At 37.3% G+C, this 25032-nt stretch overlaps 2 protein-coding genes across 5 annotated transcripts in view; both read left to right on the top strand.

The window, feature by feature from the left end:
- LOC124156973 overlaps positions 1-25032 on the top strand; it is a 158337-nt gene that overhangs the window by 114726 nt on the left and 18579 nt on the right. The gene's annotated exons all lie outside the window — the stretch shown is intronic.
- Positions 11127-15133, top strand: LOC124156972 (putative nuclease HARBI1). Of its 2 annotated transcripts, XM_046531415.1 has the most exons (3): positions 11127-12311; positions 13000-13245; positions 14369-15133. In XM_046531415.1, exons 2-3 carry the CDS (start codon positions 13069-13071, stop codon positions 15017-15019), a joined length of 828 nt encoding a protein of 275 aa, XP_046387371.1. In that variant the 5' UTR covers positions 11127-12311; positions 13000-13068; the 3' UTR covers positions 15020-15133. The 2 variants fall into 2 exon arrangements, with proteins under 2 accessions (XP_046387371.1, XP_046387370.1); XM_046531414.1 differs by having other exon boundaries at positions 11127-13245.

Below are 25032 nucleotides of genomic sequence, written 5' to 3'. Positions count from 1 at the left end.
GTGGTGGAATCCACGTGGAACCCACGTGGAATCCACGTTGAGTGGTGGATATTTGGTGGTGGTGGATATTGAGTGGTTGGACCCACGTGGAATCCACGTTGATTTCAAGTGGATTTGTGGTGATTATCATAAAATGTTAAACAGAATTTCTAATTTGTGGAACTTAACCCTCTGGTGACATTGCGTCATTTATCATCCTGAAACCACGCTAGTTATGTGAAAATGTATCGCACATTCTATTTTTATATAATTCGTGGAAAGGCAGCCATGAGAGCACATGAAAAATCGTAGACACATATATAGAAGGTTTAGATATAGAGTGGTTGAGGTTTTAATGGTTTTAGGACAGCACCAACTGCTGTTTTAATTTTTCCACCAAATTTCCACGTGGGTTCCACGTTGATTCCACGACCAAAAACACGTGGTATCCACGTTAATTCTCCACGTGGGTTCCACGTGGATTCCACCACCCATTTCTCACTGGGTTGGAGCTCATGAATGAATTAGTAGGCAATTTCATTTTGAGGAGGAAATTAACCTTATTATCATTGTGCTACAAATTTTTTAGAACTTCTGTAAATAGTAAAATAGTATGAATAGTAAAATCTGCAAAACCACAGTAAATCAAGAGTTAGTGAATTTTGTTAGCCTCATTATGAGGAGCAACTTGCCAAAATATATCCACTCCAAAATCATTTCTCCTTGCCTAAACCCATACTCAATGAATACTTACACCTCTCTCTCGTGCCTTGCCTTGGCATGTTTCAGCCAACCCTTCACTATGACCTCCACACTGGATTTGGTGGCTGTAGCATCCTGGTTAAGTACTATATCTGTAAAGAATGAAGACAAATAAGTTTACACACAACGATAGGAAGATAATCAAGTTTAACTTGAACCCTGGACTCGAAGACAAGCTGGACATTTACCATTAATAACTCTTCTTAATTTCAACGAGCTAAACACCCTCTTTCTTTTAGCTCCCAACCAGCTGAATTCCTGGGCTACTTCATTTCTCAGCAAACTTGCCATCACCCTGAAAATGATTTCCTTCACACTGGAGCCTCTATCTTTCTCAAAGAAGACACCTAAAAGGGAAATCGGAATTTTCAGGGTAAAAATCCTTCAATAACCTATTTAAAATAATGTTGCCTGACTGGGACTCTTATATACATACATATTTACATATATACTTACATATATGTAGCCGCCTCATGGCCCAATAAAGCGGCATGCTGTCCCAATTAAGCGGAGAATACTCTGGGATGTTCCTCTATTGGGATCTGTTCTTCAAGATCTGCCCCAATTAAGCGGCTGCCCCAAGTAACCGGTGGACCCATTAAGCGGAATATACTGTAATAATTTATGTCTCGTGAGTCGAGCAATCATTTCCACAGTCAAAGTCAGATTTGAATTTAGAGACTAATGTCGACATAAAAATCGATAAGGGTAAATCATGATCGGACTTCACTCTATTTATATTATAACCCTAAACATTAATAGTATGATATATCATACGATTTTGTTACTTGTCGTTACCTGTAAATATACAATATACAACTTGTATAAAATAAAAGTAACGACAAGTAAAAAATCGTTGATACCCTTTACAAGTTACATCGCAAAACCAGGACCAATTAATCGGCGAAAGGAAATAATTAACATTAACTCTAACCAAGTTTAAAACTCAATTAGTCAAAATTGTGCTTTAGGATAACTTCTGTCGGAATTTTCACTAGGTTACAAACTTCATTTCTGCCGAAGTTTCAAGCTCCGACTCGGGACTCGAAGTGTCGGCAGAAATGGAGTTTCAAACCTCGCGGGAATCCCGAGAGAAGTTGACCCACACCACCCACACTATTCGCCGGGTAAGCATAAAATATTTTTTCAAACTTGTACTCACCTTCTAATGAGAAACTTATAAGAACAGCGGATGCACGAATACTTAGCGGCTTCACGTAATGATGGCCGCCACAGTTTATTTATAACTATTGTTGCTATCGTTGCTATCCATAATTTGTGCCTTGACAACGCTAAATGCTTATTTATTTATTTGCAATAAACCCAAAAACAGTACATGAGACCTTTTACATTGGATTTTGTTAACAAATGGTTAAATAATAAAGTATAACAAGAAACAACGACAAAAAAAACATGATTAAATACACTCAGATATCACGTAATACTCAACTTCTATGAACGCCTCTTCCGCTCGTATGTTATGGCGTCATCTCATGTTTTCATCGGAAAGTTTAATGGTTTGACTCTTTTTAACGCTTACGTGTTTCTTCGAAATGTTTTGTCGTTTCATCTTTGCAACTTTGTAAACAATACGCAAGTTAAAAACAGTGTATAAATTCGGCCGGAATCGACGTAATGGCTCTTCTCAGGTAAAAATTGGGCCATGTCAAAAAATATCATCGTATTTTTCATATTTGGTACTCACACAATGACAACCTTTCGCGCACAGAAGTCCGGTAACAGCATAGGTTTTATCGCGAATCGCACCCTCGAGAATTTAAAATAATTTATATGTACTTCAAAATCTTAAAAATATGCAGAGATAATTCTTTTAGTGCTATCAGGGCATAACTCGAATGAATGAGGACGTCAGTTATTTGCAGAATAATCTGGGCAGATTTCTAATGATAAATTATAAAAGTGTCATGTTTCATATAAAACCTTTACAGTCATTCGCCTTTGATATGATTTAATCCCAAAAGAGTAAATATTTATTGATAAATTGGTTTAAAGAGTTCATATAACCAGTGGGAATGGAATGTCCCAGTGACGGACCCGTGACGTCCGCAGGACATGAGTAGAAAATATAATTTTTCAGTAAAAATCGATATATTTCTTCATTCCCGTTATCACCCAAGTAACATTGACCGTTGGGCCTCTGTTGGGGAACCGTAGTCACGGTTGGCTCATTGTGGGTGGATATGCCAACCAAATTCCGCTGTTGGCCCAACGCAGATATTGTTCGTTGGCCCAACAAAACGGTTTATGCTGTTGGCCCAACGGAAATCCCCAACAATGGCCCTACGAAATGGATTATCGTTGGGCCACCGTTGGGACATCATACCATTTCCTCAATTTCCGCCATGAGCGCTGCAAACAAAATTCCGACAAGATCTTCAACGTATTTGACATAAATGGTTCCAAGAAGTGGAGGCTTCTTTAATGCAACTTGTTAGTATATATATCCCGGAGGACACATGAAAAAGTGTAGACTTATAAGATCTGTCTGTTTCGAGTCTAACTTAACCGATGGAAGTTCGATATGGGCCGAAAATAAGCACGATGTATACTACGATTGCATACGTTGCAGGATACGGTTCACATGGTTCCCTAGCAACCTAACAACCAAACAAGTTTTGGTTGTTAGGGATTGCTTTTATATGTTAATCATTCACTATGTCTTTGTGATAGCAGTTAAATAAAATAAGTCGAGTGCTTCTAACAAAAATAAGTCATTGACCTCATTTGGTAAGTCTTACAAAACTGGCATTCCTAAAATCATGTTACCTTAAACAGATAGTTTCGTGGAATTTTAAACTTTTCATCATTAATTTAGATAGATCGATATGTATATTTTTTTCAGATTGTGGCATATCTAGTATACGTGGAAGTTTTAATGAAAACAGTGTTTCAATGGACAAAGTGAGTGATTTAGTCCCCTTTGAAGAGAATGAGATTGAATTTGTATGAGTAAACCTAAATAACATCTGCACTACTATTATTTTATGGAAAATGCATCAACTATTATACTCAATCAGTGTTTCTGTGATTCCTATTAATATCCCTAAATCTCGCACTTATTAATCCAATTGAGTAAAATGGACTAAACTTAAAGATTTCGTTACCGAAGACCAGAGAATAGGAATAAATAACTCAGGGGTGTACATCTTGCAGTGTGACATGTTTGAAATTAAGGAGGATTTCTTTTATTTACCTCTTCGAAGTGGTACCATTGGTATATTTGTAGTGAAAAAATTAGTACCTGGATGCAAATTGCAGTCCACCCAGATTTTATCTAAGTGTGTTTTGTTGCCCTACAAAGAAGATGGACAGTTTTTGTGTGTGCCATATTGTAATATGGAAAGGTGCTGTTGAAATTTTCCTAATTTTGTCCTAATAAAAATTGTCCTAATTTGCGAAAATAAAAGTTGGGGACCTTCTGAACTGATAATGATTTTTTGTTTTCCACTTTTAACCACTGTAACCTTACTTTGTCCTATAGCATTGATTGTTAATGTATTTAATTTCATTTTGATTTATAGGGAGTTAAAGGTAAAGATTCTATCTACCGGTATTGTATCAAGTGAGAAGGTAAATTAATTTAACTCTCATTCTATAAAAATGAGAAATGCCAGTAAAATATAGCTTTTGTTGGGAAACGGATGGCAGAATTTAAAAGGGCCAACGGTTTATCGTTGGAGATTTGTTGGCCTTGGGTTGGGAATACGAAGGCCCGACTGTAATGCTCTGTTGGCCCATCGTTGGGGAATCGTTGGTTGGGATACGGTTGGCGAGGTGGCCAAATCATACCATGGGCCAACCGCTGTGTCCCACCATCTGCCAACAGAGGGCCAACCAAAAATGTTACTTGGGCACTCTTCAATAAAATGGGTAGAAAACCTATTAACTCTGGAAACTATCGTAAGGATGTAAAATCCCGGCGGGATACCTAGGCAACGTCACATGGATATCTCGGACGTCATCAGGACATACGAGACCAAATTAGGATATCCTGATGACGTCCTGTGCTGTGTGGGTAGTGCAACTTATGGTCTCCACTCCCATCCACTGCTGAAAAAGTGTAGAATATTGCTGGTGGAATTAAGAGACCCTAACATTTTCACAGTAAACTCGTTTAAACGTTTATACCATATCATGTGAAGTAGATTGTGAGGGTAAACAATACTAATCTTGAGAATCATAATCTTTTAACTAAGCATGTGAAATAGATTCGGTCATAAAAACAGAACGACAGAATTAAATATTTTAGTGAAAACATACTAGAAAACGTGAAACATTGAGATTAAATAAATGCAAGAAAAAGACTCGGATGTACGATTTTACAGCCTTTAAAAGTTAGTTCCACAAGTCATCAGCAAAAGGTGGTATAACACTGGGTGCTTTCCATTCATGCGACTCATGAGTCGACTAGTGCCGACTCGCGGTAACTGTTTATAACTCTCCAATTCCTGCGCGTTTTCGTTTGTTGACTTGTGTCACAACAGTCGGCGACACACATAGAATGGAACACGAAAACCGCGACACAAGTCGACTTGTGTTGACGTGTGTCAATGAATGGAAAGCACCCATTGTGTGCTCTTGCTAGCCATAGCATAAGCAATGGCCATGTTTTTGATTTTGACAGCGACGAAATTTTAGATCATGAGGCTAATTCGAGAAAAAGAATATTCAAAGAAATGGTTCACATATCTAAATCAATTTACAGTTGTAATAAAAAAACTGACATTGAAAACCTTAGCAAAAATTATTTTTATTTAATAAATCAAAATTAATGGTAAAAAGGTTTGGTAATAGCTTAGTAATGTAATATCAGTAAATATGTACAAAGGTAAGGTATGTCAAAATTTTTTGTGCATTCTGTTCTTATATATAGTGACGTAACACTCATGGTTCTGCAAACATATCGCGTGACACAATTTCTACCAGAAATTCCCATCACCTTCTTAGTGGATTGATGCCCTGACGGGATTATCTCCTCGCCGTTCCCATAAGGATTTTGGACCCTAGATTTCAAAATAAATTCCAAAAAGGGCACCACTAAGGCCAAATTGAACCCCTGAAGCCAGCTCATCAGTTGATGGAGCAAGGAGGGAACTCATCCAAGGGCATTGGATACGATCCCGATACGTTAACGACGACCAGATTTGAATCCGAGCATCGAACAAGTCGAAAAGGCACAGTTCAGTAATCAGAATGACCTCGTCTTTTGTACATTTAAGTGTAACCAATAACAAGTAACCATTTATTCTCATTGAACCAAATTACTCCACACAAATTAACGCATAACTTTCCCCCAAAGTATCTAAAGCTAATGAAAGGTGTAATGATTGGTGAATGATAAGATGGAATTAAACACGGATATTACAAAACTTTACAATTTGGCAACTTCAAAAATTAATAATGAAAAACACTTTCATTATTAATTTTTGAACCTTTCCACCACGTAAAAGCTTCTAGTTTCCATTTAACTTCCAAAATATTCGGTGGCAAGCATCAATATGAAAATTCCAGGCTCCTCGTTCAGGATAATGTGAAAAGTCTTTAGACGACAGAACGGGAGAATTGTGATACAGAATGTAGGAAAATATGACTTTCTCGTCAAAAAACAAATAAAAGAGTTAAACACGTAACGGATACTCGTTTGTGTGTGAGAGACGCACTCGGAAGGAATCAGTCAGTGATGAGGGTAAGGGATCACTGATCAGGGTGATCTCTGGAAATGGGGAGATTCGTGAGTACTTAATTATGCTGTGATGCGGCTCCTTACTGGATCCTTGCTCCTGTCACAGTCCATAGTACTCGTTGACGTTGTGCGGGAACTGCGTTGTCTCCATTCGCCATCCAGGAGTGCCTTCCTCCCACAGTGGATGATTCAGCAGTCAACCCCGTAACGGCTGTGGCCGGCTCAGCTGGTAGCGGCTCCCCCTTCCACTCTCTCGTTCTTCCATCCTTATCTCTCTCTGAGAACTCTTGTTTGTCTACTAACTCGTCTGCCCTTCATCTGCTCACGTTCATACATTTCTGCCCCTTTTTATATCTCACCAAAAAAACCTATGATACTCGAAATGCACTGTGGTATGTATGTAGATGACCACCAAAATAGTACCAAGAACTCGCTCGATTTGAACGCTGCGTGGATCACGACCAGCAAAAAACAAGCGCATCAGGAAGGAATATAGCGACCCTATCATTGCAATATATTTTTTAAATTGTTTTATTGTAAAGAAAACTCTATCGTAACATTTATTTATTTAACAAAGTGTTCCTACTCAACCTTGAAAACCTTAGGATCGTGAATAAGCTGTGAATTTCGTACACCGTTAAAAAAAAAAAACTGGAAAAAGCCGTCAATGAACCTGAACCAGTGATGTGCAATTCTTGTTACGCTACCAGTGACGTGCGCAGACTGGGAGACCGCAATAAATCAAAAATTCATAAAATATTGCTATGCCATTTTCATTGTTTTGTTTAATTTTTCTTTGAATGCTTCTCTATTCTTAAACTTAAAATATAATTTTTACATTCCCAATACGAACCAATTTGTCAGTAAAAATTGTTATTTGAAACTGGATGAAAAACTGATAACAAAAACTATAGGGTGGTTTCCTATTGTTTTTTTAATTGCCTAAATTTAAAGATTATTACTCCTGGAGTAAGTATTTCATGCTTTTAGATTTTTAAATGACGATATCTATTTTTCACGATTAAATGAAAAGTGAAAATTTTCAAGCGGGCGAAAACGCGACGGCTAAGCATGAATGCCGGGAAAACTCCATGTGACGTCGTTCTGGTTCCCGCTGCTGCAAGTGAGGTGACCTTGGGGCGAGGCTTTGTGTGCTGATACAACACAGGATGCTAGCAGGTAGCGCTTGGTTTTAATAAGGATTATTAATACCTTATCAAACGAAGAAAACACTCCGACCTTAGCCAGTTTTAATAAGTGATTATTAAGACATGTTTCCCTCAGCTCTGTGCCTCATGCAAGCATTGGTAATCTCAGACAATGTAAAACTCCTATCTACTCGTATAGAAATTAGGTCCCTGTGACGTCACGTGGAGTGGAATCGCATGGGCGACAATCCTGCCTTTTTCAAGTGAGGATAAAATTGACCACTAATTTTTGTCTAAAGTGGATTATCTAAAATCAAATAATTTGTATATTATGAACACACTAATGGTGGGTAATGAATCGCAATCAATGTCTTTCGTTTTCTTTGATGAAGGAAACTGCCCTATTTCAGCACACCGTATGGCGGGATGGAGTCGTTTGTGGAGGGGAGGGAGTCGTGATTCACCGAATAAGACTCTCTCAGCTCACAGCTCTCTCGCTCTGCTGAGTTCCTCATTCCAACTGACTCACTCTCACACTGCCCATCACTGCATTCATTCAAAGTTGAGATCTTCGGTTGACGTATGTCTTAGAGGGGAGTTTGCAGGTGGAGGCCTCAAACGTAGCTGATATATGTTTTGCGAAATGAATGCCTTCGAAGGAAGGAAAGCGGTCGGTCAGGTCCCGTGGAAAGTATATCGTGCGAATGGAAAGAAATATGGCACGATTCGTTAAAAATTACTACGGGCTAATATATAGCTCAACAGCGCTTTGGCACGAGTGCTTTTGGAAGCCACTAGTGATTCAATGGCTACGTTTTAGACTTAGGCGGCTTTAAAAATTGAGGAGCCACCTATCATAACTGGAAAAGAGTACATTTTGAAAGAAACAAACTATTTTTTCAGATCGGTCAGAAGCGATACAATACGAGAGATAATTCGCCCAAGAGATGCGTATGGGAATTTTTTATTATGCACGCACAATTAAGAATTTGTTAGAGAAGTTGAACAAGCGTCGTAACACCCACAACATACACAGTGGCGGACTGTTCATAACAACTCTCGGTCGCCGCCCCTTCCAAAGATTTCAATAAGGAAAAAAGTTATGTGTCCATTCAATTACAATTATACATCTAATTAACCAAAGGGACTTTCATATAATATGGTATTTCCTGGAGTATAGGTCATTTAAACAAAAGTTAGCAGCCAACGTTCCGATTTATTTTCTTAAATCATCTTCAGGGCTATGTTAGAAAAAGTGTGAAACAATATAAAATACAGAGAATAAGACGATACACAATATTTATACATAAAGAAGGAACAATTGTTTTTTTTTTATATAATACAATATTATTTAAAGAAATATGTATATATAAACATATATATAAGAACAGAATGTAATATACAAAAAATTTTAATGGTAACCTAGGTTGTGGCAATACCTTAGAAACAAAACATAAATAAATATGTTCAAAGTTTAGAGGTATGTCAAAATTTTTTCTATATTACATTCTGTTCTTATATATATGTTTATATATACATATTTCTTTAAATTATATTGTATTATATTAAAAAAACCCAATTGTTCCTTCTTTATGTATAAATATTGTGTATCGTCTTATTCTCTGTATTTTATATTGTTTCACATTTTTTCTAACATAGCCCTGAAGATGATTTAAGAAAATAAATCGAAACGTTGGCTGCTAACTTTTGTATAAATGACCTATACTCCAGGAAATACCATATTATATATTAAATAAGGTCAAGAAAAGAAAAAAAAATAATGATAATAAAGGGACTTTCTTCAATCGCATGCATCGAAAAGGTGGGAAAAAACACGCAAAAATAGTGCGAGAAGTTTTAATTTGTCAAATCAAACCTTTCAACTTCTTCAGCCTCTTCCTACGGGTATATGGGGAATTTGTGCAATAATTTATCCTTCCTGTCTCGGGAGTCTTACATTTGACATTCTCCTTTGACATTTAAATCGTGTCATATCTCTCATATCTTTCTCAGACTGCTGAAGCACAAAAGAGTTTACAAAGGAAATATTAAATATTCTGGAAAATACTTCCATTCGCAACCACCCGGAATTGTATCTACTGTACGTTTTGTCTAATGTATCTACACCACCTTTAGTTGCATTGTAAAATGCATTTACTACTGGTTTCTTTAACTCCATATCACCTCTCACCCTGTAATGCATTAATGAAACTGAGCAAACAGACATATATTATGGGGACATTGGATATTACAGTCTTGTTCTCTGAGAATCCGTAAAATGAAGAGCCCATTATGCGTCCTTTGGATGACGAAAAATCATTAGGCCCTTTTATTTTTTTTAATCATACCAACGTATTCAATTGTAAAATTTTCTCTTAAAAAATCTGAGACTAATAATCAAGAGGCTCAATACTCTACCTAGTGATGTTATGTAATACTTTAAACCGGGTTTCTGAGTAACGGTGTTATGGAAGGGTGTACGAATTTTCCTCTTTGGCTCATTGGATGACCACTTATTGCGATTTCACCTGTAAAAAATTGTTCTCGCCTGCGGAGATCTTATACTACATCACTTCTGTCATCATCAGTGCTCCCTCCTTTACTATCAGTTTATTTTTCTGCATTTGTCGACAGATTGCATTACTTGTGAAACTACGCACTCAAGGGTTTTCTGGTTGTTTGAAAAAAAAGGGGCGTAACGTCACGTAGACGTAACGTCACGTCACTTGCATTTCGACGTTTTACTCTCTGTGTTTCCTAGGCTTTTTTTAAATTTCTTCTTTCGATAAAAATCAATGCTAAGATACTCTGTCCCCAACTGCTGAAAGATACCCGTAAATAAATGTTGCGTTCCAGCCGAGGGCATGCAAAATTTTGGGGTTCAATTGGTTCCAATTTACAAAGTACATTACATGTGTACTGCAGCTAGGAGTACGAGAATTCACCACTATTTTATTCTAATTATTGATAACACCTATAAAAATGTTAGCATTAAAAGAACAAAAAGATTTTTAATAAAAACTGGATGTCATTTGTTTTGCGTTCACCTTCAGAAATTACTTGAATGGTCATTCTAATGCAATGAATTTTAGAAAGATAAGGTGCTTAATATCCACTTTGTACAACAAAAGATGCTTCCTAACAAATTATTAATTATTATTATGCTCGATATATCACTACGAATTGTTTTATCAACTTTTTGAATCATTTCCACCAGCATTACCTTCATTGATTTTTCTAATTTAGTGACGTGTGGTCTCTCAGACCGCTAGTTGAATTCAATTGCTAATTTACAAAAATTAATAAAAGGAACGTTAAATTTTAAGAATGCGATGTCCTTGCTATCCAAAAATATGAAGCTAACGAGAATATTAGATCTTTTGAAAGACTAATTTTGAAAATATTCATATTTTAAGAAATGCAGCGGTCTGTCAGACGCACGTCACCGGTAAGGGTTAAAAATCTCTCAATCCTGGTTTTACGATCGTAGAACTGCGATTGACAGATTAAAAGAAAAATGGATATTTCGATCGTATTTCAAGGTCAGTCACGCGCAGACATGGCCACGAATTTATCAGCACACGTATATTCGAAGTGCAATTATTGGTCAGTGTGCCATGACAATACACAGACCATAAGCCTGTGCCAAATCCAGAAGACTGGTAATCAAAGTGTTCATTAACACTTGCGAAAATTCAGACACTTTTTAATTCCCCTGGCATTCTTCTCTCTCCATTTTCCCGCACAAAACCTTTAGCTGCAGCTGAATTTTGCAAAAGATATGTGACGCAGGGAGGGATAGCACTTTTATTGATGCGTTTACATTCGTGGTGTGTCTATCGCATTTGTTAAATGTTTGGTTAATCTGCATCCGATGATTGCTACGTGATCTATATTTCTGACTAAAACAGATTATCTTCAAACCGTGAATTTGAAGACATTTAGGGCCATATTTATAGTCTGCATCTGGGAGCCTTCTAACGATAGAACACTTCCACATATCTTCCAAGTACGAAATCGGTATTTATAGATGCATAGTAACCTTCCCACCCATTGGGTGCATTCAGGGGGAGTGATCGCTCAGTGATCAGTGAGCGGACTCTGACGTCACCGCTCACTGAGCGATCACCGAGCCCCCTGGATGGTGAAAGCTCAGTGAGCGCTTCGGAGGCGACTTTGAAATTGTTAATTAAAGACATACGGTAGGCCACTTAAAATCTAACTTTAAAAGAAATAGGTAGGGTAATTAATTAATTATGGAAAATATTTCTGTATAAATTATTATACATTTAAGGTAATTTGTATTAATAAGCAGACAAATGGTTGTTAACTATGAAAATATTAAGTATATGCTGTGTTGTCATAAATCTCATAATCGTTGCGACAAATGAAGAGAGACAAGTCAGGTCCTCGTGGTGCACGTGTAGACATCTTTCATTTGCTGTTCCGGTTCCAGAGTGAGTAGTCGTATTCGAGGTTTGACAAGGTAGAGAATTGCTGAAATGGAGGCTGCACTTCAGGCATTTTTATTGGATGACTTGAACCTTAACGAAATTGTAGCCAACGTTATCCAGCTTGCCTACCCTATTGAAGAGGAGGAAGTAGTGGAGCGGCTTGTTCCTCCTGTGAGGAACGAGCAGTACTATGAAGAAACTGTCCCACGCTACAGTCCGGACGACTTTAGAAAACATTTCCGGATGTCGAGAAATTGCATGGAGGTACGTAAAATGTTACTTTTATGTCTTTTAGAATTGTTCCTTGCTCAACTAGTCAGAACTGAAGACACGTGTTTAAAGGAATTCGAGTTCTTCGATGGCTATTTTACATGGGGATTGATAATGCATGTTCTATAGCCGCATCCTTAGGCGTGTTTACACGATAGATTTACTGGGGCAAGTGGATTCGTAACGACACTTTCAAAAGCCACAACGGCCGTGTGAACACCCGGTAGTGTGAAAATGCATGTCCAGCTAATATCCCGGTCTAATTTTGTGTATCTATCGGATCATTTGTCCCTTAATGTACTTGAACGGGTGGTCTAAACACGGCTACATGCTGGGGAGATCAATGGTAATTTTATTTAAGCGTGGGCTGTTTTGCTGTTCATGAAATTCACAAATTTTTGCGAGATATATTTTGGAATGCCAGGCAGTAGTTTTCGTATGCCCCCTTTGTCCCCCCAGAAGCAAAAATTGCAAAAGTCTTTAAGCGAAATCAGTATTGAGTTGAAAGGAATGTATTCAACAAATCTTCTTTAAACCCACAAAAGCAGATGTATATTATTATAAGATATGTAATTAAAGTAAAACTTTATTTCAAGGAAATAATCTCATAAATCACATGGCCTGCCCTCCCAGTTATGATCTTGGGTACGCCCTTGGTATTATATATTTCTGTCTATTCCAGTTGCTCTGCGTGGACATAGGGGCACGATTGCAATCCGCCTGCTGAGACGTCCCACTGCAGAAGGAGGTGATGGTTTGTGTTTGGGTGCCAGCCGAACAAGAATCCTTCCTATCTGTGGGGGACAGATTCGGAATAGCTCCCAGCACAGCCCACTTTGTGTATGAGGAAGTGGTGCAGTGCCTCCACATGGCCATGGATGACTACATCAAGTGGCCCACTGAAGCCAAGGCCCTGGAGTCTGTGAACGTAAGTGCAGGTGCTCTTTAAAGGGCACACAAAAATTACGCTTAGAACTGCTATTACTATTAATGTGCCATATGAGTTGTGGTTCAATAAGAGATTGTTGGAAGAGGAACTGTGCTGTTGGAGGGTATTCAGGCGGCATTGGCCATTTACAATGCCCTGGAGGACCAGTGGGTACCATCGGGGGTGCAGCAACGAATTAAGGCTAGAAGGGGTTTTAGGCGCAATCAGTAGTGGGGGTCTGAGGGGTATGGAATACCTGCCAGGGCAAGCAGGAGGTGCGGGGGCCCTTCCCCTGAAAATTTTTAAGGTGGTTCAAAATGGGGAGTTTTACGGCTTTCTGAGGGACATTTTAGTAATCCTTACACTATTCTAATATTAATATTAATGCAATAAACTATATTAGATTAAACTTAAAAATTTATCTGAGCTCTTGGGGGGAGGGATTATCCCCCAAACTCCCCCCACCCCTTGCTGTGCCACTGGGCACCATGACTGTAACTTAGTTGCTTCTCTGAGACAATTTCTGTGATTTCACCACCATTTCAATCCTGAAAAAACATTAAATTTCTAATCTCAAAAGTTTCAGGCATTATTCTGTGGTGCTATAAAAATACTTCATGTAGTCCACATTGATCATTTTCTGACCTTGATCCCCTCATAAATCGTAATCAGTCACAAAAATGAATAGAATATGAAAATGCTGGAAATAGAACTGTTATCAACATTTTATTCATAGGGTTACCTGAGCTAACAATCAAATGAATAAATGTCACATTGTCCGAACTTTGAATTTTTGAAGAACATTTCATGCACACAGCATTTAAATTTCGTTGTAAATAGAATTCTATTTTAAACTGGTTACTATTAGTTACTTCTTTTTTGTTTCACCGCAAGTCAAAGGTTTGCATAGCAATGTATCTTCACCAGCAAGTCGCTTGAAGTTGTTGATATGTTTTCTATGTACAGTGAAATCTGTAATTAGTTGTGCTGCTGTTATTAGTACTTGATGAATTTCTTTGGTTGGCTTTAAATTCATGTCGGGCAGAGCTCTTAGAAGTGCGGAATTTGTAAGCAGTTGTTTATAATTCAGCAACCATTTATATTATTTCTCTTTGCTTTTTAGGTCTTCCAACTGAGATCAAGGGGTATCCCCGGAGTGGTGGGGGCTATAGATGGGTGCCACATACCCATCCAGCAACCTGCTGGAAACCCAATCGATTTTTATAACAGAAAGGGGTTCCACTCAATTATATTGCAGGGTGTATGTGATGATGGCATGCGATTCATCGATATTGCTGTGGGCATGCCTGGAAGAATGCACGATGCCCGGGTATTTGAAAATAGCCCCCTCCGTCAAAAGCTGGTGGTCGAGAGGGTTCTTGGACCAGATAGGCACCTGATAGGGGATGCTGCTTATCCCCTGTTGGGGTGCCTAATAACTCCTTTCCGAAACACCGGGCATTTAACTAACGCCCAGGTTGTTTTCAACACCAGATTGAGCACCATTCGGAGCGTGGTTGAACGCGCCTTTGGACTTTTAAAAGGCAAATTTAGGCGCCTCAAATATTTAAATATGGGAAACAGGGGGCTACTTAACAGGAGTGTGGCTGCTTGCTGTGTGCTGCACAATTTCTTATTGCAGACAGAGGGTGAGGAGGAAATGGCTCAAGACTATGATGAAGCTTATGAGGAGCCAGAAGGAGATGCCGATGTGAGGGAAGGGGGAAATCAAGAAGGGAGAGTGAAGAGGGAATATATTATGGGGTTGTTGTAATTTATTTTATTTGCAAAACAATTTTTTTTTTAACTGGCTGATGTTATGGAATGTAAATAATCTTGTCGTATGGTGAAAGGGATTTGCCTTTGAAATAAATACACTAGTATAATATCTTCTGCTTCTTTAGTCACAACTGATTTTCCTTTTCTTATACAAATGCTTTTGTGATACCATTGTTTTTTTAGGAGGCGAGAGGAATTGCACGAGTGAATATAGATAGGCCTATTTGTATACTTTGTTTTAGCTAAGGTGTACATAAGCCTGTTTGCAGATAGACTTCAGCCATTACTTCACAATATTTGTGCAAATTAACATTGTGATTCAGTAGTGGCAGGTTATTCGCATGCAACACAACAGTTGCAACTACTTCACTACATGCCCATCATCTTTGCTGTTGCTAATTTCCCCCCGTTGCAACTACTTGTCCACTCCAGGATAATATAGCTTGTGTATTTTGAATTTGGATAAATTTGAGGCCTGTATACTTTTAAAATTCAACTTGCTTTCACAGTAAAGAGTTACATAGTACCTATCAATGTGTTCTTTTGAGCTAAAGGTTGGACAATTTTCAGTTACGGTTTCATAATGGAAACTCAAAATAAAGCAATGCTCTGGTTTTCATCCTTGCAAGTTGTGTCGCAGTCCAGTTCTTACGGCCAACCTTCATTTCAGACTTGGATTTTGTTTTGAGTTATGATACTCTTCCTTTGAGGAGCATACATGTTAACTTTATAGACCTTGAAGAAATAGTGAAATATTATACCAGGATGATCACATCTAGGTTTATGCTTGGACCATTTCATACTACCAAGTGAATTTGTTAGGTAACATTTCCTGTCCTTTGTCATTCATATTTGAATGACACATCTTACCAGTTTATCAATTATTGGGGACTACATTAGATAGGCTTACAATACACAGTAATGGTCAGATTGAAAAGAAGAACAAACATTGGTGAAATTTACATTGATGTATATTGTCAAGACATGCTAAATCTCTAGTTCGTTCTTCATTGCGGTTGCTAAAATTTAATTGCAATAAAATATTCCTCAATTAAAGTGTTGCATACCTGTCTGTTGTAACATCAGAATGTGAATCACCACCATAAACTACACAAATTATTGAAACTGGGTTCATTGAAGTAAATTAAAAGTCCTTCCAGCTTCTCAAAAATACTGAAACAATGCCATCGGGGGATCTATGCTGGGCAACCTTAAGATAAATGGTTTCTAAAATGGTCTGTGGATGATTATAAATGCTCTCGTGCGGACGTGCATCTGTGGCACACATGGCAATAAACGCAGTCGTCATTATTTCTGTACAAGTTATCGAAGTGCGTATCGTTACCACAAAAACCCTTCCCATAGGAATATCTCTGGCTTACAAAATTTTCTGGAATGAGCATGTTACAAACATCAGCAGCAAAGTCAGTTCTTCATATTACTTACTAAGGCAGCTCAGTTCCACTGTGGATAAAAAAACTTTGCTAAAACTATATTATAGCGACTTCTACCCTCGTGAACATACTTATACAAAATGTCATAGTGATATAGATCATAAATTAGAATGAACAAATGTTGCCAAAAGGGGGCCGAGAGAAATAGGCATTACCACAAATCTTTTCCCGCTGCTGGCACTTACATTTAGATCCTTGGGGTTCACCAAAATAGAAATGGGTTGATCTAATTACTGCAACAGACTTCACAATGAAGCAGACATTAAGTTACACTGAAACCCTTCCATCCATAGGCCTACCAAGCGAGGGTTAGGGGAGCAGCTCCCCCGTACACCAGAAGAAAAAAATGCTTAAGTCTAAGCAAAATCAGAACTGCATTGAAACAAAAACATTCAACAAATTTTCTTTAAACCCACTTATATGCATTACGATAAGATCGTTAAATTAACTATTTTTTCGAGGAAATAATCTCAAACTAATGCCACAACTTTGTCCCCCCCATACACAATGGCTTGCCTCTCCTTAATATGATCCGGGGTATGCCCTTGCTTCTATCAAAAAATTATCCGAAACAATAACAGGGTCATTGGTAAGTCATTTAACCAACATTTTCATTTAAATGAGAAGAGATCCATTCACGAGAAATTTTAAAAATTTATATTTACAGAAATCAAATACATAAAAGGAAACATTATATATACATAAGTAAAAAAATTATGTCTGCCTTCCGTTACTCAAATACTCTCTCAGCAACTCGTTTCTTTCCTTCTGAATGTTGTTGCTCTCCTTTAATTGCTCGGCAATTGCATTGAGCGCCTCCACTCTATATGGAAAGAACAGAAAAAAGTTCGGTCATTATCTTGAGGTGTTTACCAACCAGCTACATTTATAGACTACATTATATGTCCTTGAATGATAACTTATTACAGAAAGACAAGTGATTACATAAATAAGGTCAGTGTCTGTAATAATTAGTAGTTACCTTTTCCTCTCCAACTCCTCATTCACATTCCTCCTTTCCGCCAGGCGCTTCCACCTGCTGGGCAGGGCTGGAGGAGTACTGAGGAGGGGACCGTGACCCCCCAACACCTCCGAAGATGCACTGGCAGCAGCCACACTTTCTTCCGCCCTAACCCCAGTGCCCACCATCTCCGGTATATTCACCGTCTCGTCATTAGTCATAATGCCCGTCATTAAGTCATAATATGGCCAGTTAACTGCGTTACGGCCAGTGGAATTCTTCGTCTGTTTCACCTTGAGAAAAGTTCTCTTTAGGTTTCTAAATTTCCGGTCCAATAAGTCATGTGTTATGGTGGTCATACCGGAGCGGCTAAACACCAGGGCAATCTCCTTCCACAAATCTGTCTTTTTGACTTTGGGGTCACGGAACCTGTAGGTATACCTAGCCTCTCCCGGTACTCCTCCAGCATCATTAGAATTTTTTTGCCATCCCACTCCTTAGCATATGTAAGTCAAGGATAATGAATCAGAAAAGACATAACCACATGAAAGCCAATTGCAGGGGGATGAACAATACTGCCTGCTACTCTTTTACAAGGATATCATCACAATATTTTTAGCAGGCCCTCTAGCATTCGTGAATAGGGTTGTTCAAGCCTATCAGAACGGTCTAAAAAAACGAATGTATATCACTTCTGATGTAATTTCATTTTGATTGGGATGAATGACAGATGCGTTGAAAAAGTAATGATGGAGTTATTAGCAATAAAAATTCGAACAATTTTAAACGCCGCCAAAAACGGTCGGCCATCTTGAAATAGAGGTGATGACGAAACAAGCCTGTACGGCTGGCCTGTACCATGGCCACCTATAATACAGGCCGGAACATGCAATTTGGCGACAGCGCTTAACGTGACGTCAGGGGTGCTACTCTGCACATCGCCTGGGGTGCGGTGGATCGGCCTCTCAGCTGTTGACGTTAATACGGTTGGACCTCCGTTCACCTTCCCTAAAGTTAAGCTAAAAATTACGGTAGGGTTGAGTTATTCGAGTAGTTATATTTCGTATTTTAACAGCTATTTATTAAAAGTAATCGTGAGAACTAATAACAAGCCAAGGGATACGAGAGATTATTCACGGAAATATATTTAAGTACTGCGATCGACGTCCCAGAAGTTCAGACCAAGAAGGAAATACCGTTTAGTTTACTACTTAACCCATTGGTTGTTAATATGGAAGAACACCCTATAAAATTTATTGACTTAGAAATAAAGAGCGGCTCTTAAATAAACATCATTTCACCTCCCTGCATAACCTAAAAAATTAACATGTTAAAAAGTAATTCGTTATTTTCTAGCACCTTTCGTCGCGGTATTTCAGGAGAGAAAAATAATTTATGAAGTTCAACAACATTTATTTAAACTAAAAATCAGATATATACATTTTCCGGTAAACATTTCATATTGAAGAGGTCAAACAACCTCACAATGTCACAAGACATGGCCATAAAAGCATAAATATTACTCCAGAAAGTGGAATAAATAAAAGCTGCCACAGGTTCTTAATTTCAATTTCAGCTGGAAACAACCTCCATAGATCTTGCTATTTGAAGTTCACCGATGAACCGTCACCAGCAACAGCTATCAGTTTCACAGGCACCACATTACCTGATGGAAAAAAATGATCAGTACAAATGTTAGGGCTAATTAGAAAACTATGTGATATAAAAAAAACTAGTCTTAGCATTATATAAATTGGACAACGTTTAAAAAATATGAAGCCACAAGGAAGATAAATATATATTCAACCTAATATTTCTTAACAACAAGATCAGTATAATGAAATATTAACGACTTCCGAATTGGAAAAATATCTCAACAAATAACATTATACTAACATTTAACTCAATACTTATTAAAAGAAAATCAAATTTTACAAACGAGAGGAAATTATTGAATTAATCTCGATAATGGTAGCCACAACAGGTTCTTCATAATTGATTATATGGCCAAATTTTCAAGGTTCACTAACAAACGTTCACTCAAAAGGGAGTTTTAGCTGCAGAGAAAATTATTATATTGTTCTAAATACTACATACATATATGTAATTTCACTCAGCACTCATGGATTTTCCAATATACCTACTGTATTGGAAGGCGGCTAGACGTCAATTTACTAAGTATTTTCAATATGAAAACTTATATAGTCATTTCCTCAGAAGTTCTTTCATGTTCCACTAATTCATACAATATTCGTTCATTTCATCTTTAATTATTTCCACAGATTTTCATGCTTCACTGATCACAATAAGGAGTTTTACCTGCAAGAGAAAGATGGATTAGTTCAAAAATACCACGTATAGATATATCACTCAGTACCCTTGGATTTTCAATATACCTAGAATATTGTAAGGCGGATAATTATCAATTAAGGTGCCCTTATCGATAAGAGAACAAATATTGACATTTCATCAATGTTCTTTCATGTTCCACCGATTCATAAAATATTTGTTGATCTCATTTCCAAGATTTACATCTACTTATGTTCACAGGTTTTCATAGTTCACTGATCACAACAAGAAGTTCTACCTGCAAGGGAAAGATGAATTAGTTCAAAATACCACTTATATATTCCGTATCACTTAGTAGCAATTGATTTTCCAATGTACCTTCAGTAGAAGAAGGCGGCCAGATGTCAAATTAGCATGTATTTCGGAAATAATGATAAATATTATCATTTCATCAGCAGTCTTTTCCTGTTCCACTGATTCATACAATATTTCCTGATTTCATTTCTTAGAAGTACAACTCATCTACTTATTTTCACAGATTTTCATGGTTCACTGATCACAATAAGAAGTTTTAAGAAGAGGAGAGGGCCTGAAACACTGTGGGAGTAGCACCAGGGGACAACTTTAGGCGATCTAACTCGTAACTTTTCACTTCAACGTTCTTATTCATGTAAGTTACACGGTGTAGGATATCCTGCTCAGCAAAATGCTTGACGCAAACTATTGCGCTTGAAGAAAGATTCCAATCCTTCCGAGGGATATTCTTCAGCCACTTCTGTCAACTGCGTTCATCTTTGGTGAACTGGAACATAGTCACATACCCCTTGTTCTTGGTGGATAGGTAGTTGCTTCTGCAATATGGCACACGATAACGTTTGGGCACCTTAAATGAAAACAATGGAAAGTTGCATGAATAAAAATAGTTTCGCTGATTACAGAAAAAAAGGAGTGCATTCATGATTAGTTTGGAAAATATGAATGACATTAGTACCTAGAAACATTAATAGAGTTAATGAGTAGCCATTCTTCCTTCAATAATATACGACGTTATTATAGATACAGCTACACATAGTTATTCATAAGGCAACCAAATATAGCAATCACTGTTAACTCAAGAATAATAATATTATAAAAAACAACGCAGCATTTAAATACCCGACAAATACACTTCGTTTCATTTGTGTTCTCTTAATGTTCCTTCGTGGCCGGCCGCCAAGAGACGCAATGCTTTGGATGAAATACTGCTGAATATCCACTCACAATACACTGAGAATATCTTTTAACTATTTTACTTGCCGTAAGGCAAAACACAGTACAGAAAAATAATTCTTTTTCCCCATTTAAGGAGGAACCATCATTTCAAACATGCTCGAAAACCTCCCCTTATTTTGACATATGTTGTTGCTCATTATTTTTTCTATCGAATAGTGAAAAAATATTATTATGTCACCGGCCTTTTAAGAAAGATTTATGGATTTGAAAATGACGGATTTCCACCTTGAAATACATTGTCTTTATGGGAGAATGATGACCTTCCCTTGTAAAACATTTTTTATCTCAAATTTGGCCCGAAATATGTCGTTGAAAAATTAGCACAGCATAGAATAGACATCGATGCTTAATATATCTATTTTTTTAGAAGGGGTTACCGATATGTTAGCGCCAGTATTTAAGTTTAAAGAACATACTTCCGGTTTTCTGCAGAGCGAGCAGCCATTATGCGGCGGAGGTAGTGGCAACGTTGCAAATATACGGAGGTTAAATATGAAGAGCGATATTGCACCTGTCGACCGCTGCATAATTCCAGTGAATTGGATTTTTCGGAGTCATTTTTATACGTAATCATTAAACGAATATTCAGTTCATCTCGAAACGTGCTATACACCGAAGTATGAAATTTATCAGTGCTGGTTGTTAAAGTAATTCCTATATGCGACTACATTTTATTAAACATGCGAATAATCATGACCGGAATTCAATACATCCCTTGAAATTGTCGGCGTATCGCTTCAAAAGCGAAAATGATAGAATATAATGAGACTTGCGATAGTTTATCTGTTCTTCTGAATACTACTTCAAATTTTTTTACGTTTATTTCGAAAAATATGCATCGTTTTCAACATGTAGAAAATACTAATTTAAATAGAAGTTCTAAGCGTAAAGTAGAAAATCTAGCGCATTATGTATTTAATCATCAGTTTAATTGATATTAAATGTCTAGAATAAGGTGTACAGGTAAATGAATGTACCACGAGACAAGCATATTGTTGTTGGGTACCGACTATGTAGTATTTGGACATACAACTTCGCGAACGTACTAATTAATCGAATATTCACCCTTGTAGTTCTTCGAAAGTATAAAATAAAATAGACAAGAGTACTTCCTTTTTCACTGACCAAACAATTTACTTTGATACGTTTTCCAAAGGTCCAATTAGCATAATTTGAAAAAACAACAGTAAATACATTTACCTATTCATGAAGTCATTGCAGGAGGATAAAAATTAGGATGCATTCCTGAACAATCGATGGCAGCTGACATAAGTGAGTCCGTAGAAGTTGCAATGCCAGCCTTCCAAATTTACTGAAACTTCGGCACTAGGAACAAGTATTATTTAATTATCCTGATACTAATGATTCGAATTACATTTGGGTTATAACTGACACATTAGTTTCTAATTTTCACTAATCAACTCCTTAGTATATTAGTATTAATTATTAATAGTATGGATGAGGCTATTGAATGGAAAATCTACAAAGAAATAAACATTAAAGAGCTTTGTGTCAGTCATTCGACAGGGACTTTAATCTTCATAAATCAAGACATAAATATTGATTATTTAAACAATGATGGACACTTTATGTTGGGAAATATTGCAAAAATTTCTTAATAAATTAAAAATGCACGTAAACGCTTCGGTATCCTTCAACAGATGCACTCGTTGAAATCGCTTCGATGGAATTGATGGATTCACTTTTGGCCACATTTCGTTTCCTCAAATAATCCAAGCTCTTACCTTTACCTTCAGACACAAATTTGCCTTTAAATCGGCATAATGACGCCATCACTTCAGCCCAAAGGTATATTTAATAACTTAAGGCTAAGTAAAAGGGATAATAAAACGAGTAATATTGTCACAATGCAATGTAACTCAGCGAGGTAACGTAAACAAACAAAGGTGCTCAACCGCTGTGAAACTACGATATGTTGGCAGCGTTGTCAAGTTGGTGGTCAGCAATTATAAATAAACCATTTTTCCAAATTAGGTTGAAATTAACAGAGCAAAAGGTCTCATTAGTTAAGTTCATTTTATTCATCACAAATGATGTAGTTATAAAGCTTTACTGTATTTCCAGAGAAAGTACTTAAATTCTTCCGATACCTAAGAGTCAATATAACAGCCATTCTTCATATCACTAGATTATTCCATTTTAAGTAAAATTCATGCATTGTACAGCTATTTTGATTGATTTAGCATTACTTTTAATTTTTATGAATGACTAATTGAGCAATTTTAACTCGTTGTTATCGAGTTTATCTAACTAATGAAAGCAGTATTTCGAAGCGCAGGTTCCTCCTTAAAACCAGTATTGTTGCACTCTCAATTCCCCTCCATTAATGGCCGGCCGGCATGTGATCACAATACTTTTGAAGTAATAAACGTGATTTTCCTCCTTCAGCTCCCAAAAAATATCTTTAAACTATTGTACGTACCTTTAGCCAATGGGATATCCACAAAATAAGTCCAGTTCTGCCTTTTTAACAAAAGATTTAATGCTTCTTAGGTCACACGGACACTCTTCACGCATAAGTCGCCATGCTCTTAAGCAAACACAATCGCACCCCGGCACAGCGTTGCCAAAATTCCATGTTCCGGCCTGTATTATAGGTGGCCATGCCTGTACCCTCGATCGCTCGATGCCAAGCTGAGCACCCTGCATGCCGACTGGACATTTGCCAAGGTTATTCCTTATTTTGAAATGGCCTATGTTGTGCATGAAGCTTCCGGATGGATCAAGGCGACATAAAATCCATTCTTCAAGTTAGGCAGGCAACGTATGTAGTGTAATTGTTGACAGGAATTGAAAGTTTTGTATAGCTGCATTTGCAAGGAAACTACCTACGTGCAGTGAACTTTCATTTTGCCGCTAGTGCAAGTGAACAAAATTTGTGCCCTTAATGTACCCCTGAGTGAATTCATTGCATATAGACGATGAAGTAAAGAGTGAAGCGACAAGTGAAGTGAGTTGTGAATGTAACATCTTCGACGAAATTATTTATTTCTTCCATGCTGGTTCAATCAACCCTATACATTTCGATCTAAGGTATCTAACTATTGCGAAGGATATGTTTCATATTTGAGCTAGTTGTACTTAGAGGATACATCGAACGTATATTAATTTTCATTCGTTTGTTCGCCTCTAAGTTCTGTTTGATTTTATTACCTATTGCCAATTCATTTGGAGCATTCGTCAGTGTTTACATTTCACGAATTTCGTTGCGTGTTGTTTGTTTTGGTCATATTTTGGTTACGGTAATAGTGAAAGTGAAATTCGAAGTTTTTTGATGTTACAATAACTGGTTTAGCTAGTTTAATAATTTGTTTCAGCCTATTCATTTCATTGTCTTCGTAATGTCAATGTAAAATAACGTAAACTGATTCTAAATCGTTAGTGATGAGTCGTAAGTGAGGTGTGGAGAATCCTTACGAACTTCAAGGAGTGCAAATTCTTTTGTGTGTGCAGAGTGATTGGAAAACCGATTGTCATGTTTTATTAGTGTTACATAATAGTGTTTTATATTTATTGTGAGCCAAGTTTTTTATTGAATCAGTTGATTTGGAATATACTGATTATACGTATCAAAAAGACAGCTCGTGAAATGTGTGCGTTGTAGTGCTATTTGTGATATGATGAGCAATAAATATGTACAAGTAAAGGTAATTTTGCTTATTATTACTCTTATTAAAGGATAAATTTGGATTTTCTTTAAACACTGATCTGGCGGCAGACGCTGGAGATCTTTAAAAAAAAGTGGAATAACCCTGCTGAGCCACTTCAAACACTGCAGTAGGGCATCTACAGGCTTGTGACGTCACACACCAATTCAAGATGGAAGTAGGGCTTTTTGGCGTAACGTAAAATTTGTCACTGTTTAAAGCCTTCTCTAAACATGTACAATGAAGAAAATAGCATAATATTATTGTCATTGCTCCTTCTGAAGCACGATCTTTCGATTTCTTAAATAAAAAAAATATGGTGAACAACCCTATTGTGTTTGAAAGTTTTAGCCAAGATTAAACA

This window comes from Ischnura elegans, chromosome 4 (assembly GCF_921293095.1).
Source record: "Ischnura elegans chromosome 4, ioIscEleg1.1, whole genome shotgun sequence".
NCBI lineage: Eukaryota > Metazoa > Arthropoda > Insecta > Odonata > Coenagrionidae > Ischnura > Ischnura elegans.
The sequence above is the reverse complement of the archived record's forward strand: the minus strand, read 5'-3'. Positions and strand labels throughout refer to the sequence as shown.